Source organism: Lycorma delicatula, chromosome 7 (genome assembly GCF_047948215.1).
Source record: "Lycorma delicatula isolate Av1 chromosome 7, ASM4794821v1, whole genome shotgun sequence".
Taxonomy (NCBI): Eukaryota; Metazoa; Arthropoda; class Insecta; order Hemiptera; family Fulgoridae; genus Lycorma; species Lycorma delicatula.
The window spans coordinates 105,660,620-105,679,951 of record NC_134461.1 but is presented as its reverse complement, the minus strand read 5'-3'; the positions used below and the strand labels follow the sequence as shown (position 1 = coordinate 105,679,951).

The window sequence follows — 19,332 nt, the reverse complement described above, 5'->3', positions numbered from 1 at the left end:
GGAATTACTGGGATAAATGTACTAATGATTTCAAAGCTAGTCTTCAATCAGGCAAAATAAAAGATCAGCTGCAGGAATTGAATGAATTTAGTTTACCAAACTTAGTGTGTTTTAGTGGATTTTTTTTTTATCACAACTCATCTTCAATTAAAAGTACAATTTATTGATCAAAGAATATTTGTAGAATAAGGTATTTTCAAGTAATTCTTATATTAACTTCTGAAGTTTTGATACTTACATATACAAAACAAATGTAGTGTACATATTTTATGTGAGTGATACTATATTTATTAATACCATATAATATTTTTTTAAATAAATTTTTCCTACAAGTTGGCAATTACTTGTGCATTAAACTATATATATTTTTTTAAACTGTATACTTCCTATGTTATGAGAACGCTTATTTATAAAGTTTATCACCATATCTACTGATAAACATTTAGTTATTACTGACTGATCTTAGATCTTCCTTTTTCCTGTTCAGCCTCCGGGAATCACCATCAGTTATTACTTCAGAGGATGATATGTATGATTTTAAGTGAAGTGTAGTCTTGTACAGCCTCAGGTCAACCACTTCTGAGATGTATGGTTAATTGAAATCCAACCACCAAAGAACACTAGTATCCACTGCCTTTACTAGGACTTACTAGGATGGTATAACTGCCTTTACTAGGATTTAGACACTAGAACTCTCAACTTTGAAATCAGCCGATTTGCGAAGACGCATTCACTACTAGACCAACCTGGTGGGTTTGACTGATCTTTGATCAGTAATTTATTTCTATATTAACATCTAATGCCATAAAAATCCTACAAATAATAATTTTCGAAATTATTACGTCAGTCACAATGAAATAGTTTTCTGTTAAAATATAAATATAATATTTTTCATAATATATAAAAAAGATGAGGGGAAAGTGGAAAAAAAGGAAAGAGACAAGGTTTTTCTTATTAATAATAGTTATTTAACAACAGTTAAAAGAGAATTTTAGCATATTTAAACTAATTAGTAAAAGCTAATATTAAAATTTCCAGAGTGAAATTAATTACCTTAATCTTGTAGGTGATATATGAAATCCTCTTTCATTCTGATTATAACCTAAAAGTAGATTAAAATGTCTTAGAACAATGTTTTGAGTTTTTGCAAGAATTTTTTCATCACTTGGATATGCCTATAAAAAACAAAACAAAAATAATATAGTTTCAATTTATGAAAATTTAAGTAAACTATTTAAGTTTATAATAATTTTAACAAGAGTTTTCAGTTTTTTTTATTTCATAGCTGGCTACAATGGCATCATTTCCACAATGTGATCTATTGTTTGTTCATATTTCTTTTTTTGATATGCTGTAGGGTAATGATAAGCAGTAAAAGAAATAATAGAAAAATTTTCAGAGCTAAGTAACAATCCCCATGAGAAGAAAAAAGAAATGTTAAAAAAAAGAATAGATTTATTTCTATAAACAGACTTTGGAATAAAAATAATATTTATTATATTTATATTTATAGTGCAACACTCTATAGTATGCTAGTAATAATCTGTAAAGTAGGCTTTTGAAAATCTGGTATGGCAGAACAACATGGAAGATTAATAAACTATGAAATGAAGAAGTTTCAAGACAATTCAGAGAAAAAACACATTCTCACTAGAAGACCTGACCTGGTATGAAAAGTATGAAGACACTTGAGGTTTTGTTAATCTAGCTATGAAAGAGTAAAATTAAAACTACAAGTAGACAAAATGATTAAAATAAATAAAGCAAACAATTTAAGATGTGTTATGCAAGAAATATTCAGATTAGAAAGGAATGGAGAAGTACATCAAACTAAAGTAAAGCATTTCAAACAAGTGATGGAAAAAAAATAGTAACAAATAACTGATTTGTCTGCTACATCTTTTTCTTTGAATATAAGACTTTTTTACATTAATAACAATAAACAGTATGATAATAAATTTAACAATTTTTCTTACAATTAAAAAATTATAGTTATTCTTTTAAAGGTCATTTCAGTTTTACACAGCTCCTAACCAACTAAAAAGAAAACTTTTAAATAACTGCCTGAATATGATGACTTATTACTTCCTAATTACTCATGAATAATATAGGTTACGTACTCATTTAAACAATCATTCCCTTTGTATTAGTTGTCTGTATAAGCTTGAACATTGACAGTAGAAGTAGGTTGGGAGAGAAAACTGGAAGTGAGCTATAAGAATGTAGATGTGTGCAAACGTTGAAAAACAGCTCACAAAGGCCATTTCGTGTGAAAGGTGGATGAATAGAAATAAGTGAAGAACAGAAACACTTCCACTTACATTAGAAATAAAGACTCAAAATGAAATCTATGTAATGAATACTCATAATTTTTGTTACTTGAATTCCTTCAAAACTATAGGTCCTTTCTACCTATCATAATGAGTATGTATAATATGGGGGAGGTTATATGATGAAATCAAGTAAGATATTTCAAATCATACACATCATAAGTATATAAATATTTCTAAGAATACAAATCATACTCTAGATCAGGGGACGGCAACCTTTTTGTCAGTAAGGGCGCAAAATAAATTCAAAAGTTATTGGGGGCACCACACTATTATTACACAATAAGCAGATACGTTTGCCTTTAAAGTCAATAAAACAAAATTGTTCTTCCCAGTCAATACTAAAACAATACATTCTTTTACTTTTACATTATTCATGATGATGATTACGTATTTCATAGTAAAAAGTGCGACTATCTTAGGTGATATGGTTACTAATAATACGTAAATAATAAAATATAGTCAATAATAATAACACTCAAAATATGTAGTACTCAGAATACGGTAACATATTACCAAATTTATCAAAAGCGAGAATATTCCTAGTGCTAAGTAGTAAGTGTATCAGTGTATGATCTGACTGCTGACACTGAGCTTGCGCAATTATATTGTCTTATAAACACGCAAAGTTGATATGGTTATTGGGCTTAGTAGATGTGTAATATAGTGATGGAGTATAAAAATCTCATTGAGGGCACCATGGCATCCACGAGCACCGTGTTGCCGATCCCTGCTCTAGATAAAAACTTTAACTACCATTCTACTCTTTACAATGTAAAAATTAAAAGTCAGATTTACAATAACAAAATCATACTTGATTTGATAATTCTATATTGTTATAAAATGATGAAAAAACTAATTTCTTTGGACGAAAAGAAGGTTAAGACTGTTTTAAAATTTTGCCAATGAACAAACAAAAATATAGTATAGTCGAATGTCTTCAATAGAAATATTATATTACATATTCAGAAAAATCATATCTACACACGACCCAAATTCAGCTGCTGCAATCAGACTGAAGTTATGGTTAGAATGCATTTAAATATAAATAGAATTGTCTGTAGATTAAAACTAAAAAGTGAATTTTCTATATTTAATCAAAATAATGATTTTTTTAACTTGAATGTAACCTTACAGAAGAAGAAAAAGTAGCAGTTAAATTTGGTAAAGAATGAGGGGTTTGAATCATATTAATGAGGCAAAATCAGGTAATTTTTAAAGAAGTTACGCAGATATGATAGCATTGCCAAATGCAATCACATCAATGTTGAAGTTACTAATGTTGAATGTCCCGTCTGATGCCCCAAAACATTTTTTTAGTAGTCTGATCCTCAGGAATGAATCTAGTGCCACAACTCTTATCATGCTAAAAATAATAAAATGGACTGAGAAACATCCACAATTCTAATAGTCACTCAAAACATCTTTACAGTTTGTGGCTTCAATATTGAACATCTAAATAGGGCTTCAAAAGGACTTCACAATCCAAATAGTGTTTAAAATGCTGATCTTCTGAGTTTGATATTATTCTCTTCTCAAACATACACTGCATACTTAAATTGCTTGCATGCAATCCATGTGATCACAAAAAAGATGTAACATAGGTACTGATTTAAGTAGTTTAATGCAGTTTAAATATTGTTTTCCTCCTACCTTTGAACATCACTGAACTGAGCAAAATTTGTTTTACAACTTGGCATGCATTAGACAACTTTTTTGTGTCATCTCATATTTAAAAAATGTTGATTAGCTTTTACTGAAAAGATACCTGATCAGATCTAGAAAGAAATTGCATCAATAAGAAGACCAGTAGATGCATTGTTTCTTTATCATTTTCTTCTAAATCAATAACTTTATGAAGAAATCCAGCAAGATTAGTATCATCATTAGTGTTAATAGAATGTATATGTCCATCTGTAAAAATGTAAGTAGTTAGTTAAAAAATATTTTTACAAATAGAACATGATTTTTTGAAATACTGTATATCTTGTCTTTAATATGATTTTATACAAGCTATTAAGTTCTTAAATAAGTCATATATTTTTCTCACAACCAACAACCAATGGATTTGATAACATCACTTTAACAATAAAGCATTTGTGATGAATGGCAAAAAATGAAAGCCAAATGGATTTCATCTTAGTGTTAGCTAGTTCTCTAAAAATCTTTGCTGAATTGATAAAACTTAATACCATTCTGAGGGACTTATCTTTTTATGCTGACCTGAAAAAATATTATGAATGAAAATCCAAGATTTTATTTAATCCTTTCAGGTTTTGCCTCTTATAATCTTTATGCTTGAAATTTATTGCAATTCCTGAGGCCTATATATATAACAAACCTCTCTTAATGTGCAACTTATTTGGGCTTGTTTAACACAATTATTGTCTAATCTTACTGATTGCAAAAAAGCCCATTTGGTAGCAAATTATACATATTTTCAACTGAAAATACTAAAAAGTAACATAAATGAACATAATAAATGCCTCTTAAAACCTATAAAACTAATAATTAATACAAAATATAATGATTGAATTTTTGAAGACTGATAATTACTAATTATTATTAATATAAGTTACTTATTAATGATGTGAAAATTTTAGTAGTATAATACATTTAAGCAACGCAAGACCATCTTTTAAATAAAAATGCATTGTGTTGAAGTTAAGCAGACAGTCTTCTTGTGTAGAAGGCAAATGGAAGTGAGTTGAAAAGTTATATTTTAATGTTGATAGGTCCTCAATATATCTTATAACCACCATTCTGTTGTCAAGTTCCAATTAACAATAAATCTTGGCCTGTCACTCCAGAAATTAACAGATTGCAGATATACTTGCTGCACAAACAAGACAACTACTTTAGACTCCAATCAGATATAAAATAATTACGGTTATATTACAAACAGAAGATCACTACTCAAAATTTCTGAAAATGCAAAGATAATTTTAGAAAAAAAAATTACAATATAATGCCTGTTGCATTCATACAATACAAATATTTATAATGTAAAACTGGGATTCAGATCATCAGATGACAAACTTATGTAACACTACTATAGCAAAATTACAACCAGAAATATGTTCTTGTTTTGGTTTTTACTTTATTAATATAATAATTCACTTTTTAAATTATAATTTAATTTTAATAATATAAATTTTATTATGTATAATTTTTATACATAAAGCAGAATACCAATAATAACAAAATGATACTTGAGTTAAAAACAGCTAATTTTTGTAATCCCTGAATTTGTTTGTTTCTCACAAACTTACCTTAATTTTCTGATTTTCACCAAAACTTTAATTTGTCTTCAAAACATATATTTCCCAAATCCAAGTTCCATGAAGTGGTTGGGAAAGGTACACAATGTGTGAAGTTCTACCAATAATAATATGGTTTAATTCATATTACAAAAATTTGTTTACTTTTGATTAACAGCAATTAAAGAAGTATTTTTAGTAGACTAGTAGCAGCTACTATTTCAAAGACAGGTTAAATAAAATATTTTTATTACAGATGCGTTCTTCCAACCAATAATGACATACAACACTGCATTCCTCCCAACTAAATAGAGCTTGGAATTGTCCAATTGTAATTTCCAATACTTTCCAGGTTGGCAAACTAAAGTACATACCATTAAAAATAACTATATTAATACTTTTTTATCAGTTCCAAAAATAAAAAATAAGAAAGAAAGTTTCAAAATGAAGCATTGAAATACTGGGAGAAAGTTTTGATTTCAGACAAATGGAAATATGTCTGAAATGCAATAGAGCACTTTTACATCAGCACCCAAAAAATACCTATTCAGCAAAAGAATCCTCTTAGTCATTTTATCCCAGCTTCAGTACTTAGCCAACAACTGGTAGCTCTGTTAAGCTCAAATATTCTGGAAAAAATAAATATCAGGCTTTTAGATGGTGCTGACATAGATCAGATAAAATAACACATGATACTCAGAAGAAAAAATGTTTATTATTGAAAACCAAAACAACAAATAGAAGATTAAGATTAACAAAATTAAATGGTATAATATTAATTAAAGCAGACAAATACACAACTAGACAATTATTAATTAATTTAACTAAAATTCTGATTTAAAATGAAGAGGAAAGTGCAAGAGTTGATTGCAACATACCAAAGAAATTTGCTATTTGGTGTAAGGAAATATAAAGAAAACTTATCATTATTCATAACAAATGGAGCTTTACAATCATGCAGGGTTAAGTTTCTTTAAATAATACATAACATTTAATATAAAAATAAATACTGTAAACTAAAAAAAAAATATTAAATATGAATTATAATAATTACATGATGTAGTCAGCATCTATGCGGGTTTCTAGCTAGTCTCTGTTATTTGTATAACAAAGGGCAAGAAAGAAATATTAATACTAAAAATTGAAATTATCACAGATAAATATAATTTGTAATCATTAAAAAGTTTTACAATTATTATACAGGCACAGCATTGTTAAAAACATAACAACTGGTCTAACAAGTCATTTCAACACTTTTAGTCTTAAAAATAAAAATAAACATAATAAAACATGGGGTGTTATTAAATTATGTATACTATAATTAATTAATAATTTATGTATTGTAATTAAATTATTTATACAAAAAATTATGGTTTATTTTTGAATATTTGATGATTACAGTTTATAAATGTAAAAAACGGCTAGTTTTATTAAGTATTCAAGTCAATTACTATATAAAATAAATGACTTTACGAAAAGTATTTTAAAATACTTTATTTCAATAAAACTTAAAAAGTGGGGAGTAAAACTGAATTTAACAGTCAATAAAACGAGTTCATATAATTAAAAATTTTTGCACCATTATCATACAAGTTTTATTTAGAAAACTCAAAATGAATGAATAATCACAATCTGCCAAAGCTTTTTTGCCCTTATATTTGTACTGACCAAATTACAAATATATAATTACTTTTCATTAATTGAATATTAATACCATAAATTCGTGTGGGTGTGTGCAGATATCAAAAAAGGCTTTGCAGATAAGAAAAAACAAAATTTTAAAAAGTGACAGTGTGAAAGTATATATTATTTATGTACGGATCTATGCAATAGTCATACTAAGCCAGGTCAATAAAATTTATATTTTTAAGGCACTTGTACACAAAATGAACGAACAAAGAAAAGAGGTTAGTAAAACAATTATTTCACATTATGGCAGGGAAAAATTATATTTAACATATTTGAAATATGCATAACTCTAGTATTCTAACAGTACAAGGTTATCCAGAAACTAAGTTCTAAAAGGCTATTAATAAAGACTACAAAGTTCCATTGGTGAAGCACTTATAAACACCAGAAGTTGTATCCCTTCATCATGCCAACTATGATACTAGCTATGACTTGCTTGACTTTTATTATCATCGTGGATTTGTCATTCAGCATTTAAGACACATAAAAAGTGATAATCACTTGGTGGAAGGTCTGGGTTGAACAGGGAATGTTCAAACTGTTCCCAGACAAAGGTTATAAGGAGACAATACATTGTCGTAGAAGTATGTAGGTGTGTGTTGTCATCAATTAACAAAATGTCCAGAGTGAGTAGGCCACATTGCTTATTTTGAATTACATGACTCAATTTTTTGCCATAAATATTGCTGCTAATGATTATGTGCCTCAAGGCAAGAAGTTGACAAACAAAACTCCTTTTTTTGTACAAAACACTTTGCATAAGATCTTCTGTGAGGAAAACATCAGCTTGAATTTTGTCTTTCTGGGCAGTGCAGTATGTCACCATTTAATAGACAGTTGTTTCATTTCAGGTATTATGTGTGACACTCATGGCTGATTGTCAGTGACAATACAGTTCAAGAAGTCATCACCTTGTTCTCTATACTGAATCAAAAATTCCAATGCTCTGGCCAACTGTTGCATTTTGTGATTTTTCCTAAGCAACTTAAGTGTGTAATTTCTGATAATTCTATTTCTCTAAAAAAATTTTGTGTAAAAGCAAATGTAAAACTTGTAGAAAATGCATAGAAAGAGATATGATAGGGTAGCATTGTTTTTTTTTTTTATCTTGTTACCAATTGCACATATAAACTGTCAGTAATCAAAAGTGGATGCCTTCTCTGTACATCATGTACATTATCTCGTCCTTCATTAAAAAATCGCACCCATCTCCATAATCATCATAAATCTGATTGTGAATTTCAGCTGGTTTAATGTTCCTTGGATCTGAGAAACAGATTACAGGCTGAATTTAATACATGGTGGGCATTTCAATTTTCTTAAACACTACAAACATGTATTAAGAAGAATATAAACTAAACAACTGAATAAGAATGGCATTAATTCCTTCCTAACATGTCATACAGGTAGAATTACAATTGCAGCACTACATCAGCAATATTTAGAAACAAAAATTACTTTCTGGATACACCTGTATATCAGGGATGAAAAATTTGAATATTTTTGAATTGGAAAAAGTATGTATTTGGTATAGTTTAAAATCACACTAGTAATATTGGCTTGTGTTTTAAAGTAATAATCAAGTAATAATACAACAGCACCTAGTAACAAATTTTTGAACTAAAAAGCTAAAATAAAATAAAAATAAAAATACCAAAAAGGGCTTGGTAATAAATAAATAAAATAAATGAGACTGAAGCTGTTACCTACAATGAGTGCCTCCCCTCTGAAATAAGGGTAGATTGTTATAAGCTAAATAATTACAATCAGTCAAGTATCAACTATTTGTTTTCAAAAACGATCTCAATTGTTTAATTTAAGGTAGATATATACATATCTATTTACATTGTAAAAGAAAAGATTACTTATATAAAAAATATAAATTATAATAAAAGAACATGGTGAGTGTTGTAATATTTATAAAACTGTTTACTGGTTCTGAATTTATTTTCATATGTAATTATTAAACTTTTGAAAAGCTTGTATAGAGATTTAAGCTAACCAAACAAGAAAAATCTTCAATTTTAATACTTGAAATAAAATTAAAGTTTTAATGTACATCAGGCACTTTAATAAGTGTTGACAATGAGTACTCAAATGAGCATGCTGCCCTTAAATGCTGACAACATCATAATTCACACAATTAAATAAAATAAACCTACAACCCAAAATTCTGGTGTGCAACTTCATCTTTATAGAATATTAATATTAATTTTTATATATATATAAATTTTTTTTTTTTTACTACTCAGACAGATGTAGAACTACAGAATATCATGCAAAGTAAATTTAGATTCTATGATGTTTTACTGATAAGATTATATAAACAATTTGAATTTAAACTGAAACAACAGTTATAAATTACCTATAAAAAAATTCTACATAAATTTTTACAATTTATTAATAAAAACCTTGCTCATTAAAACGTAACCAGTTATCTTTATCCATTTATTTATAAATAAATACAAAACTTATTTATATTATACATACACACACTTATCATGCTAAGAAAAAAGCAAAACAAATTAGATATGAAAAGTATCATAGTGTTAAATGGAAAAAGCAACATAATAAAAAAAAAAAAAAATCCCATCAATTATCTAATGACGTTTATGACACTGAAGCACAGTTATTTATCATAGATCACAGATCGAAGAAAACTGACCAAGTCCAAATCGAGAGCTTTTCCGCTTGAGTATTGGAGCAGAATATTGTCTGCTATACACCTTCTCTCGCTCTGTTCCAACACCACATATTTTTATGTTTTTAAAATTACCCTAAATTTTTTTGTTTATATATTATACTAAAATTAAATGTTATAAAAATACATACATGCTAAAATACAAGGTCAATTATTTAAAAATAAAAAAAATTCTTGCTATTTGTAACTGAAAATGCATGTCTGATCTATGAATATGTACTGATGTGAATGTAATCTATGAGTGTGCAATGTGATAGAATGCTTTTCAGAAAGGTGCTTTTTGGTATAAGTATTGATTTTTTTTTGTAGCCAAAACAATTGTGTAATTAGATGTTAAAATATTCAATTACTAAGCAATTAAAAGTGCATATTTATTCTGAAACAAAAAATCATTTAACAAATGCAAACGGAACAGTTAACATGGATTTTTTTCATTCTCTGTTAATAAATTTGTTTTGTCTGGTGAGGATCAATCATCAGGTCATCCCATATTTGAATGCGTGTTAGTAATATAATAATATACTTATAATAATATAGTATAGATAATATACTATATAATACTAATACTTAACTTCTAACACGTGTTAGTACACTAACTTCTAATAACTTGTTAATATACTTACTTCTACACATATATACATACATACACTCACACACATATACAAAATAATTCAATCTCCAAATTTGAACATTACCAAGAATTACTATATTACTTAGAATGGCATATAAAAAATTCAATAATCAGAATTTTATTAACAGTGTGATCCACCTATTAACATGGCAGCTATACTCATCAAATTTAAAAAGCTCAGTTGACAAAAAGGATGAGGATGGATTACTGAACTGATGAGGAGGCAAGAGAAATATCAATACAAACAGATACATGTGTACACGCGAGTGTGCTGCATGGCTAATGCCTCTGTTTCATTTATTATCAGTTTTAATGTATTTATTTTTTATATATTCTATTTTTTTTAAACATTTTTATTTCCTTAATTTTGTTTATTATTATTTTTTCTAGTTTTATTTATTTTAAATATTTATTATTTTTAAATTTTAATTCTTTCATTCACTTCTTTATTTTAACAAAAAGGAAAAGTAGGAAAGAAAGATAAGATTTTTTTAAAAAAATAGCAACTTTATTCCATCCCTATCATTTAAATTGTCACTGTCTGATGACAGATTCATTGATAATCTCACTAATTTAGTGCTTTCATTATCATTGTTAGCTTTTGTAAATCTTTTGATTTATACATTAGCAACACTTCTCCTTCTACTATATGAGGCATAATCATAAAGTAAGGGTCGTCGGCTTATATTTAAATACTAGCAGGTCTGAACACAGTTTAAAAAAACGTGCAGGGCCATCTATCGGCTATTTACGAAGCCAATGCAGTTGTTCTTTTGATTCAGTAGTCGTTTGCTTGCCGGTGAATGCAAATTCCAATGACCACGACAATAGTTTCTCCTGCCAGTTGTAAACTATGATTGCAAGCTATGCAATCTAGCTTGCAAGCTATGATTTGATTTTTATGTGCAAAAGGATCTTCAGCTACTGAAATTCATTGGGAGTAGTGCCTAGTGTATGGAACTACAGTAATGAGTGAAGGAAAGGTTAGACAATGGTACTGAGATTTTTAAAATGGCCGCACAAATGTGCATGACAAAGAGCAGAGTGACAGGCTTACTATTCAGACTGACAAAATCATTGAACAACTGAACCGAAAACTGTGATGTGATCGGCAATTGACAATTAGTGCTCTGGCTGATGAATTTCCACATCTTGAACGCACCTCTTTCTACAGGATTGCCATAGAAAAGCTCAGATATCATGAACTGTTTGCAAGGTGGGTACAAAAAATGCTCAACGACCAACACAAAGAGCAAAGAATATGCAGTGGACGAGCGTTTTTGCCCACTATCGATAAGATGGAGATTTGTTTTCCCACATTGTTATGGGCAAAGAGATATGGATATCCTACACCAAGGCAGAATTGAAATAACAGTCATAGCAGTGGCTCCAGTCAAGTTCCCACAAACTGAAAAAGTTTAAGCAATCTGTACTCAAGTTAAAAAAAGTTGGCTACTGTTTTCTGGGACGAAAAGAACGTCATTTTAGTTGATTTTAAGGAAGGTGGATCAACAATTTCAATTTTCTTAAAACTAATCTCAATTACAGCTAATGTATACTGTGAAACGTACATGAAACTGAGATGTGCAATCCAAAATCGAAGACATAGGAAACTGTCATTCGGCGTAATCCTCCTTATGACAACGTATGTCCTTACACTGTTGCCTTAACCAAGAAGATTCAAGATTTTCATTGGGAACGTTTTGACCACCCTCTATATAGTGCTAACCTTGCACCTAGCTCCACTTCTTGCATTTGAAAAATTGGCTTGGTGGACAACAGTTTGAAAACTATGAGGAATTCAAGATTGCCGTTGTCAACTGATTCAATTCCCAGGCGGCAAAATTCTGTGCAGAGGGGTTAAAGAAACTGGTGCAGTGTTAAGAAAAGTGATTAGAACTGAATGGTGATTATGTGGAAACGTGAAGCACATATGTAGTAAACTAAAACTTTAAGTATAAACCTTTTGTTATGAATTAATTTTTTTTAATGACCAAATAGCCCTTACTTTATGAATATGCCTAGTAGCCTACATGACACATTTCCTTCTGCAACCTGACTTCTTATTTTCACCCAAATCAGCTCAATTGGACTGAGTTCAGGACAGTACATAGGCAATCTTAATACATTAACCAAAATTCTATAATTATTTGTCAAAGTAGTAGTTCGTAGTGGGACTTATAATCATAATTTATAAATAATCATTCTAATTTACACAGTTCATTTTAACAAATCTGTTGAGTACAGATATTTCTGCTTTGTAGCCATTTTAGTTCTTGTTTTCTTCAATTTTAATTCGGTGCCATTATATTATGATAACAAGCGCTATCAGTTACCAAAACTGAACAAAATGGAAGGTTGAACGAAGTATTAACTTTGTTTTCAGTCATTGTTCTGTAGTTTTTAGCATTAGTATTGTTGTGGTATATTCCTTGCTTATAGACTGATTTAAAAATTAAAAGTGGATTCAGAATGCATCGCCACTAACATGCATCAATATCAGCTTTAATCCTTTGAATATGGGTTATTGGCAACTATTAATAGAATTATCAATCCAGCCATATTTTTCATGTGTGTTGAGTGAATGCATAATTTGTTTGAAGAAAAAATAACTGGTCTTCCTTCCTGTCAAAATTCTTTGTTTCCTTTAAATAATTTACCCATTTGAAAAGTACATCATGTTATTCTACCAAAATTTTCCTATTGTTTTTCTGTCTAAAACCCATACTCTTCATGATTTTCCATAAAGTTTCATGCATGCAATTAATCTGCTAATCTGTGTGTTCTGTTTTTAAATCTGCTAATAAGTTCTTTAATGTCAGAAAAGGTTCATGTGCATATGTCAATTATATACAGTTTTTCTTAATGTACATCTTTGAAAATTATCAATCTCAACTTTCTTCTCCTCCTCATACCAAATCAACAGTTGATCCCAGCAGCAACAATTTTGTCCTACAATTCAATTTACTCAAAGCCCTCTTGATTTTGTTAAAAATCAAGAAAGAAATTCACAAATCTAATAATCCTCTAATAAAAACATACCCTAATTCTCTCTGCTCTGGTCTGCTTATAGGAGCGAGGTCAATGTCTACACCCTCCCACGCTGCAACTCCATGGCATAGTTCTCCACACACCCATCTTATCCTAACAGTGAATCAAACTAAACAGGGTTTGATGGCAAAACACTTATTTTGGCAAAGTAAACACCCAGACAGGCCCCTAGCCAGCCGGGTTGCTAATCTACCTATACATCTTTAACAGCATGAGACCCCCCTTAGCCATCCTTCACAGGGCTAAGATGTAAGAAAGCCAGAAACTATGTTCCATTCCCTTTCGGTTTTCCAACTAACTTGTAGTTTGAAACCAGAATTGATCCTTGCAAGCTCTCTACCTACTTTGGTACATTCAGCTTCACACGTGGGACAGGCATCTAAGACATGGCACACATCAGTGGCCCTATACTCCAGACACAAGGCTGAATCTATCAAACCCAATCTGGCCAACCTATCTTGAAAAGCACCATGTCCAGAAAGAAACTGTGTAATATGCTGATTGGGCATGTTTGTCCACCTAACTACCCGCATTCTTCTCACTTCAGGAAAATTCCACGCATGTAACAGTCATTGGGCAATTCAGTCCACCTGATCTGCCCAATGGAAACTCTGGTTATCTATTTCTTTTATGCACCCAGAGGTAAGTTGGCTACCTTCTTAGCATCATAGTGTAACTGGCGTTCAGTTGCAAGGATAACAATGAGCTTAAAACCATAAATAACAAGAACTGCCTCTCGAAAGACAGTCCTATAGTCACCAATCACAGATAACAAGAGAGACGACTAATATTTTCATAAAATAAACAAATACGGAAATTTTAAGTTTGTAAATTTCAGAATAATGCCAATCTTAAATTTTCACTCCATAATAGCTGAAGAACTACTAGTGTTAAAGACATTTATATATATATATATATATATATATATATATATATAAGGTAATATTACAAGGTTAAACTTGTAATAAACTTTAAACCAGTAATACTTTTAATAATTACAGGCTTACAGGTACTGTTATTTGTTTTCAAATGTACTTTTCAATTTTAACCTACGTAACAAACATACTTGATTCATTCATTTGATTTTGATTTATGGTTTTTTTTACTGAATACATTTTGTAGGTTATGTTTGTTTAACTGTGATAAGTGACAATGGTAATCTCAATTTCATTTGTAGAAAGAGATACTTTTTATGAATACAAAAATAACTATTTGTGTGAAGGAAATCTGAAGTAAATCAATTGTAATATATAAATGTTATTTGAAAGTGAATTTAATATCAAGTAAGAGAGAAGTAATGAGTTAGGTGAATGCAAAAAATTATTTTGTATAAACAGTAAAAATATATTTAATTATATTAAACACACACACGCACAATTACACACACTTAACAATGTATAAAAATTATATTAAATAATATTATTCTATTAAGTCAAAATAAGAAATGATCTTCAAAGGTATTAAAAAGAAGGGAAATAATATTCATATACGAATAAATTAAGCAAATTTGGTTAGTAAAATAATGGCATATCCTGTGGACTATCAGCATCAAGTTTTCATTATAATTTAAGTTAATGACTGAAATTGATGGTTACAGTTAAACGAATGACACGAAAAGTAATGGTAATTCAAATAAATTGTAATAACTAAAGGAAACAATTATTTATAATAAATTATACTAAACTTTTCAAATATAAAATAGTAATAATAAAAATCACCTAATTATAAACCATTAAAATTTAATATTAAATTGCGTTATTCTACTTACAACTAATGGTGAAGTGCGGTGTTGATGCTTAAAAAAACTTCAGCTTTGATAATGTAAATGAAAATTTGTCTTAAAATGTTGTGATGAAATACAGTATGAATGGTGAATGTACTAATTATTATTTATCAGTGTTTGTTAGCGTGTTTTTGTGAAAAAATTTACCTCTGGGTAAATCCACCGAGACTGAGTTGTTAGTCTGACCTTGTTTTGTGTCTTGTCGAGGAACCATTGAAGCTGGTGCAGACATAGTTCTTTTATATGGCCACTTAGGTCCAAAACTGGCACTTAATGTCTTAACTGAGCTACCATCAGATTGGGATAAAGCTTCCTGTGCCCGTTGCAATTTTCTTAGGAATATCTCGCTACTTATCTCATTATTTCTTAAGTCTTGAACAAAATAAATTATCTATTAATAATAAGATATAATGACAAATTAAAAATATGAAAGTAGAAATATCTAGTAAAATGATTTCATGATATAGTTTTATTTACAAAAGAACCAACTCAACTCATAAGGTTGGTATTATAACCCACTGAATAAATGTTACCAATGAAAAATGAGCATCTGAGGGTCTTGTCAAGATTAATTGAAATCTTCTTCATTCAAAACCTCAAATGCAAACATATGAAAATTATATCAGTCTTTGGTGGTGAAAAAAAGGAAATGACACCAAAAAATTCAAAAGGAAAAATAAACCTGAAACAATAATAAAACGAAGACATACATATATTAGAAAAATCATCATAAAATATTAGAATAAAGTTCATGTTAGTAGGTAACAATATACTTTACAATTTCATAACCTAAATATATGTTTAGTAATTATTTATACATATTTTTTGTTTTGAGGATTAATTCATTACATGTGCTCTGCTCTAAGCCTGGGCCATGAGAATATGAAATAGACATTTTATAGTATATATATATATATATATATATATATATATATATATCATTTTATAGTGAAAAATCCCAAATCTGACCAGGATTTGAACCTGAGAAAATTTTACAAGAAACACCTATAGTCAAGTATCTGGAATGAGAGCCTAAATATTTTCTATAAATTATTCTACGTACAGAATAGTGAAAAAAAGACATCATGAAAGGATATTCTTGAAACTACATACATAAGAGTAATGGTATGCAGTAAAATAGTATAAAGTTGTAGTGCCCAAATCGCAACTACCGATATGTGTACTAAACCGCAACTATGCGGTATGTGTTGCTCACATACCGGTTTAATGTGAGTTGTGGAATCAGATTCATCATGTTTATTAGAAATAAAATAATTATAAAAATAATAATTAAATTATTAATTATAACAATATATATATATATATATATATTCATTTTTAGTGGCTGTTTAGGGGGCATATGTTCCTTTCAGCCCAAGTGATTGCCTAACAACCAGTTGGCCTTCAATGAAGTGCATTTGACACACACATCTACTGACGCCTCCCACCTCTCTTCTTCCCCTTAATATAATAAGTTATTTGCTGTAAAAGCAGTGTATATATATTTTTGTAAGTTTTTATTTTCGTAATATCTAATGCGTTTCCATATTTACGTGGAGTAAAATTTGAATTTGTTTTTGTAAAAATGATTGTTAAAAATAGTTATTTGATTTATTTTAAGGTTAATATACTAACAATTATATTTATCTTACAGTTACACAATTATGTCTGAATATGAGCCACAAAAAATGGACATATACTTAAAATTTTCAAGAAAATTGGGAAGAGAAATATCTTTTTATTTATTTTAAAAACAAATGTATTGATTTGCAGTTCAATGGTTGGTACTAGAAAAATTTGCAATATATCAATATTTTATAACAGATAAAAAATATAATACTGAATACATAATAACAGCAATTTAAAAAAAATCTATGTGAAAGAATTAAAAACCCCATTAATTATCCAACAACCTATATTTACTAAGTCTGTACTAAATCAAGACCCGCTACTGTTGTTTCACTAAAGACTGCATATATACTTGCAATGCACAAAAAACTCTTTGAAGTTAGCAACATAAAGAAAGAAACAGTGCTTATGCAACACAAACTTTGTTTCAAGAATTTAAAAAAAAGAAGGAGATTATGTCAGGTGTTAAAGATGTTCACTTCAAGAGATTCAGTCACTTGTAGAATAAAAGCAATGTCTGAAAATATTAAATTGCAAAAAAAAATAAATAAGAAAAATGAGTTTTTTTAAGTTTACAATGTGATGAACCAACAGAAATCTGCAATATTGTTGAATAAATATTTTTATAAGGATTCTTTTTAACAACTGCTCACTTTTGCCACTAAAAGTAAATACACGTGGAAAGGACATATACTAAGTTACTAAAAACTACATAAAACGAAAGTCTGCCTTTCCAAAAACTTGTGTCCATAACAACTAGCTCTCAGTCATGAGAGAAAGGATCACTGATGATAATGATTCTTATAATCTTGTATTTTACGTAACTGTAAAACGTTTACAAGTGTTTGTCAGTTCATTGTAAACTCTTTGCAGTCTAGTCTGAAAGCCATACTGCAGCAGTTTATCGACTTCTCTGCAGATTTTATCTGCTGATTACTGGTGTTTTCTCCCACTGTTATTATCCTTATCATCTAGTTTATCACTATCAAGTAGATTATCATTATAGTTTTCATTTGTTGAACAGTAAAATGAAATATAATAACACTTTCAAATAAATTATAAATTAAACCATTCACTTTCAAAATAATGTAAAATTTTCCTCCTAAAGGACCTTTGGAGATAATTAGCAGCATGAGTTACTGATAACATAATTGTTAATATCCTTATCTTAAAATAAGATGTTATGAAACACCTTAAATAAATGAATAAATAAATAGAGTATTGATCAATATTTTGATCAATACTGTGTTGTTTATTCAAGAAGTTATTTTTGAACAATAAAAAATTTACAAATGTATAAAACTTGATAAAAATAATACAAAAAAAAAACATAATGTATAACTACTATATTATATAATTACACACTTTAAGGGTTTTCTAACCTTTTTTTAAGATAATTAAACTAATAACAATGTGATCAATAACTCCAATGTGCTACTGACTATCAGTTTCTTCAAAAGGTCCTTTAGAAAAAATGTTCCATTATTTTGAAAGCGAGTAATCTAATTTACAAAACTTTTAAGAAGTTTTGATTTAAACCCAATCTGACAATTTTTCAATTTATTGATAAATATCCCCTTTTGTATTTTTTTGGGATACAACCATGTTTCCAATTTCCATGCATTAAAAAAAAAAGAAATATAGTTCCTTATTTGATTGAATGAGGTAAAATTATATTCATAATATAATATCTGAACCTTCTGAAACAATAATAAAGATTTAAAGAATTTAAAATTTTGAAAACTGTATTTCTGGATGTTCCATGAAAAATCTTAAGTTATCTTTGTTACAGGATACATTTGATCAAGGACAATCTTCCACCAAATTTCGGTTTCCTACAATTTTTGAAGTTCCCTTTCTGACTGAGTCAGAGGGAAAGTAACTTCTGAATAAATTTTAATACTACTTAACTTAAACCTTAGAAATCAATTTAGGAAAATTAAAAATTTATTGCATACCTCTAAGATACGATATATCACCAGATTTTTCTAAATTTATCTGTGCCTCAATAAAAAGAGCATCAAATCTATTTAAAAAAAATTCCCAAGTAAGTATTTTACGATCACTGAGACAATTATGAAGTTGATATAATGACTGTAACACCATCGGTCTGTCAACAATCACCAAGTCAAACTGTGTTTCCAGGCACATAATTAAAGACTGCAAAATAAAAATTAATGAAACGGTTATAAAACATTCAAAAGAACAGTGCTCTACAATCATACCTACTATGTCATTCAGACTTTTTTCAGTGAAAT

At 28.8% G+C, this 19,332-nt stretch overlaps 1 protein-coding gene across 1 annotated transcript in view; it reads right to left on the bottom strand.

Annotated features, from left to right (window-relative positions):
- The window catches only part of unc79 (UNC-79 domain-containing protein), a 183,383-nt gene that overhangs the window by 74,025 nt on the left and 90,026 nt on the right, over positions 1 to 19,332 (bottom strand). Inside the window, exons 22-26 of the mRNA XM_075372061.1 lie at positions 19,033 to 19,234; positions 15,593 to 15,817; positions 9,927 to 10,016; positions 4,099 to 4,244; positions 1,054 to 1,175 (exon numbers count right to left, since the gene is read on the bottom strand). Coding sequence (XP_075228176.1) covers positions 1,054 to 1,175; positions 4,099 to 4,244; positions 9,927 to 10,016; positions 15,593 to 15,817; positions 19,033 to 19,234 — 785 coding nt within the window. The remainder of the gene's footprint in view (positions 1 to 1,053; positions 1,176 to 4,098; positions 4,245 to 9,926; positions 10,017 to 15,592; positions 15,818 to 19,032; positions 19,235 to 19,332) is intronic.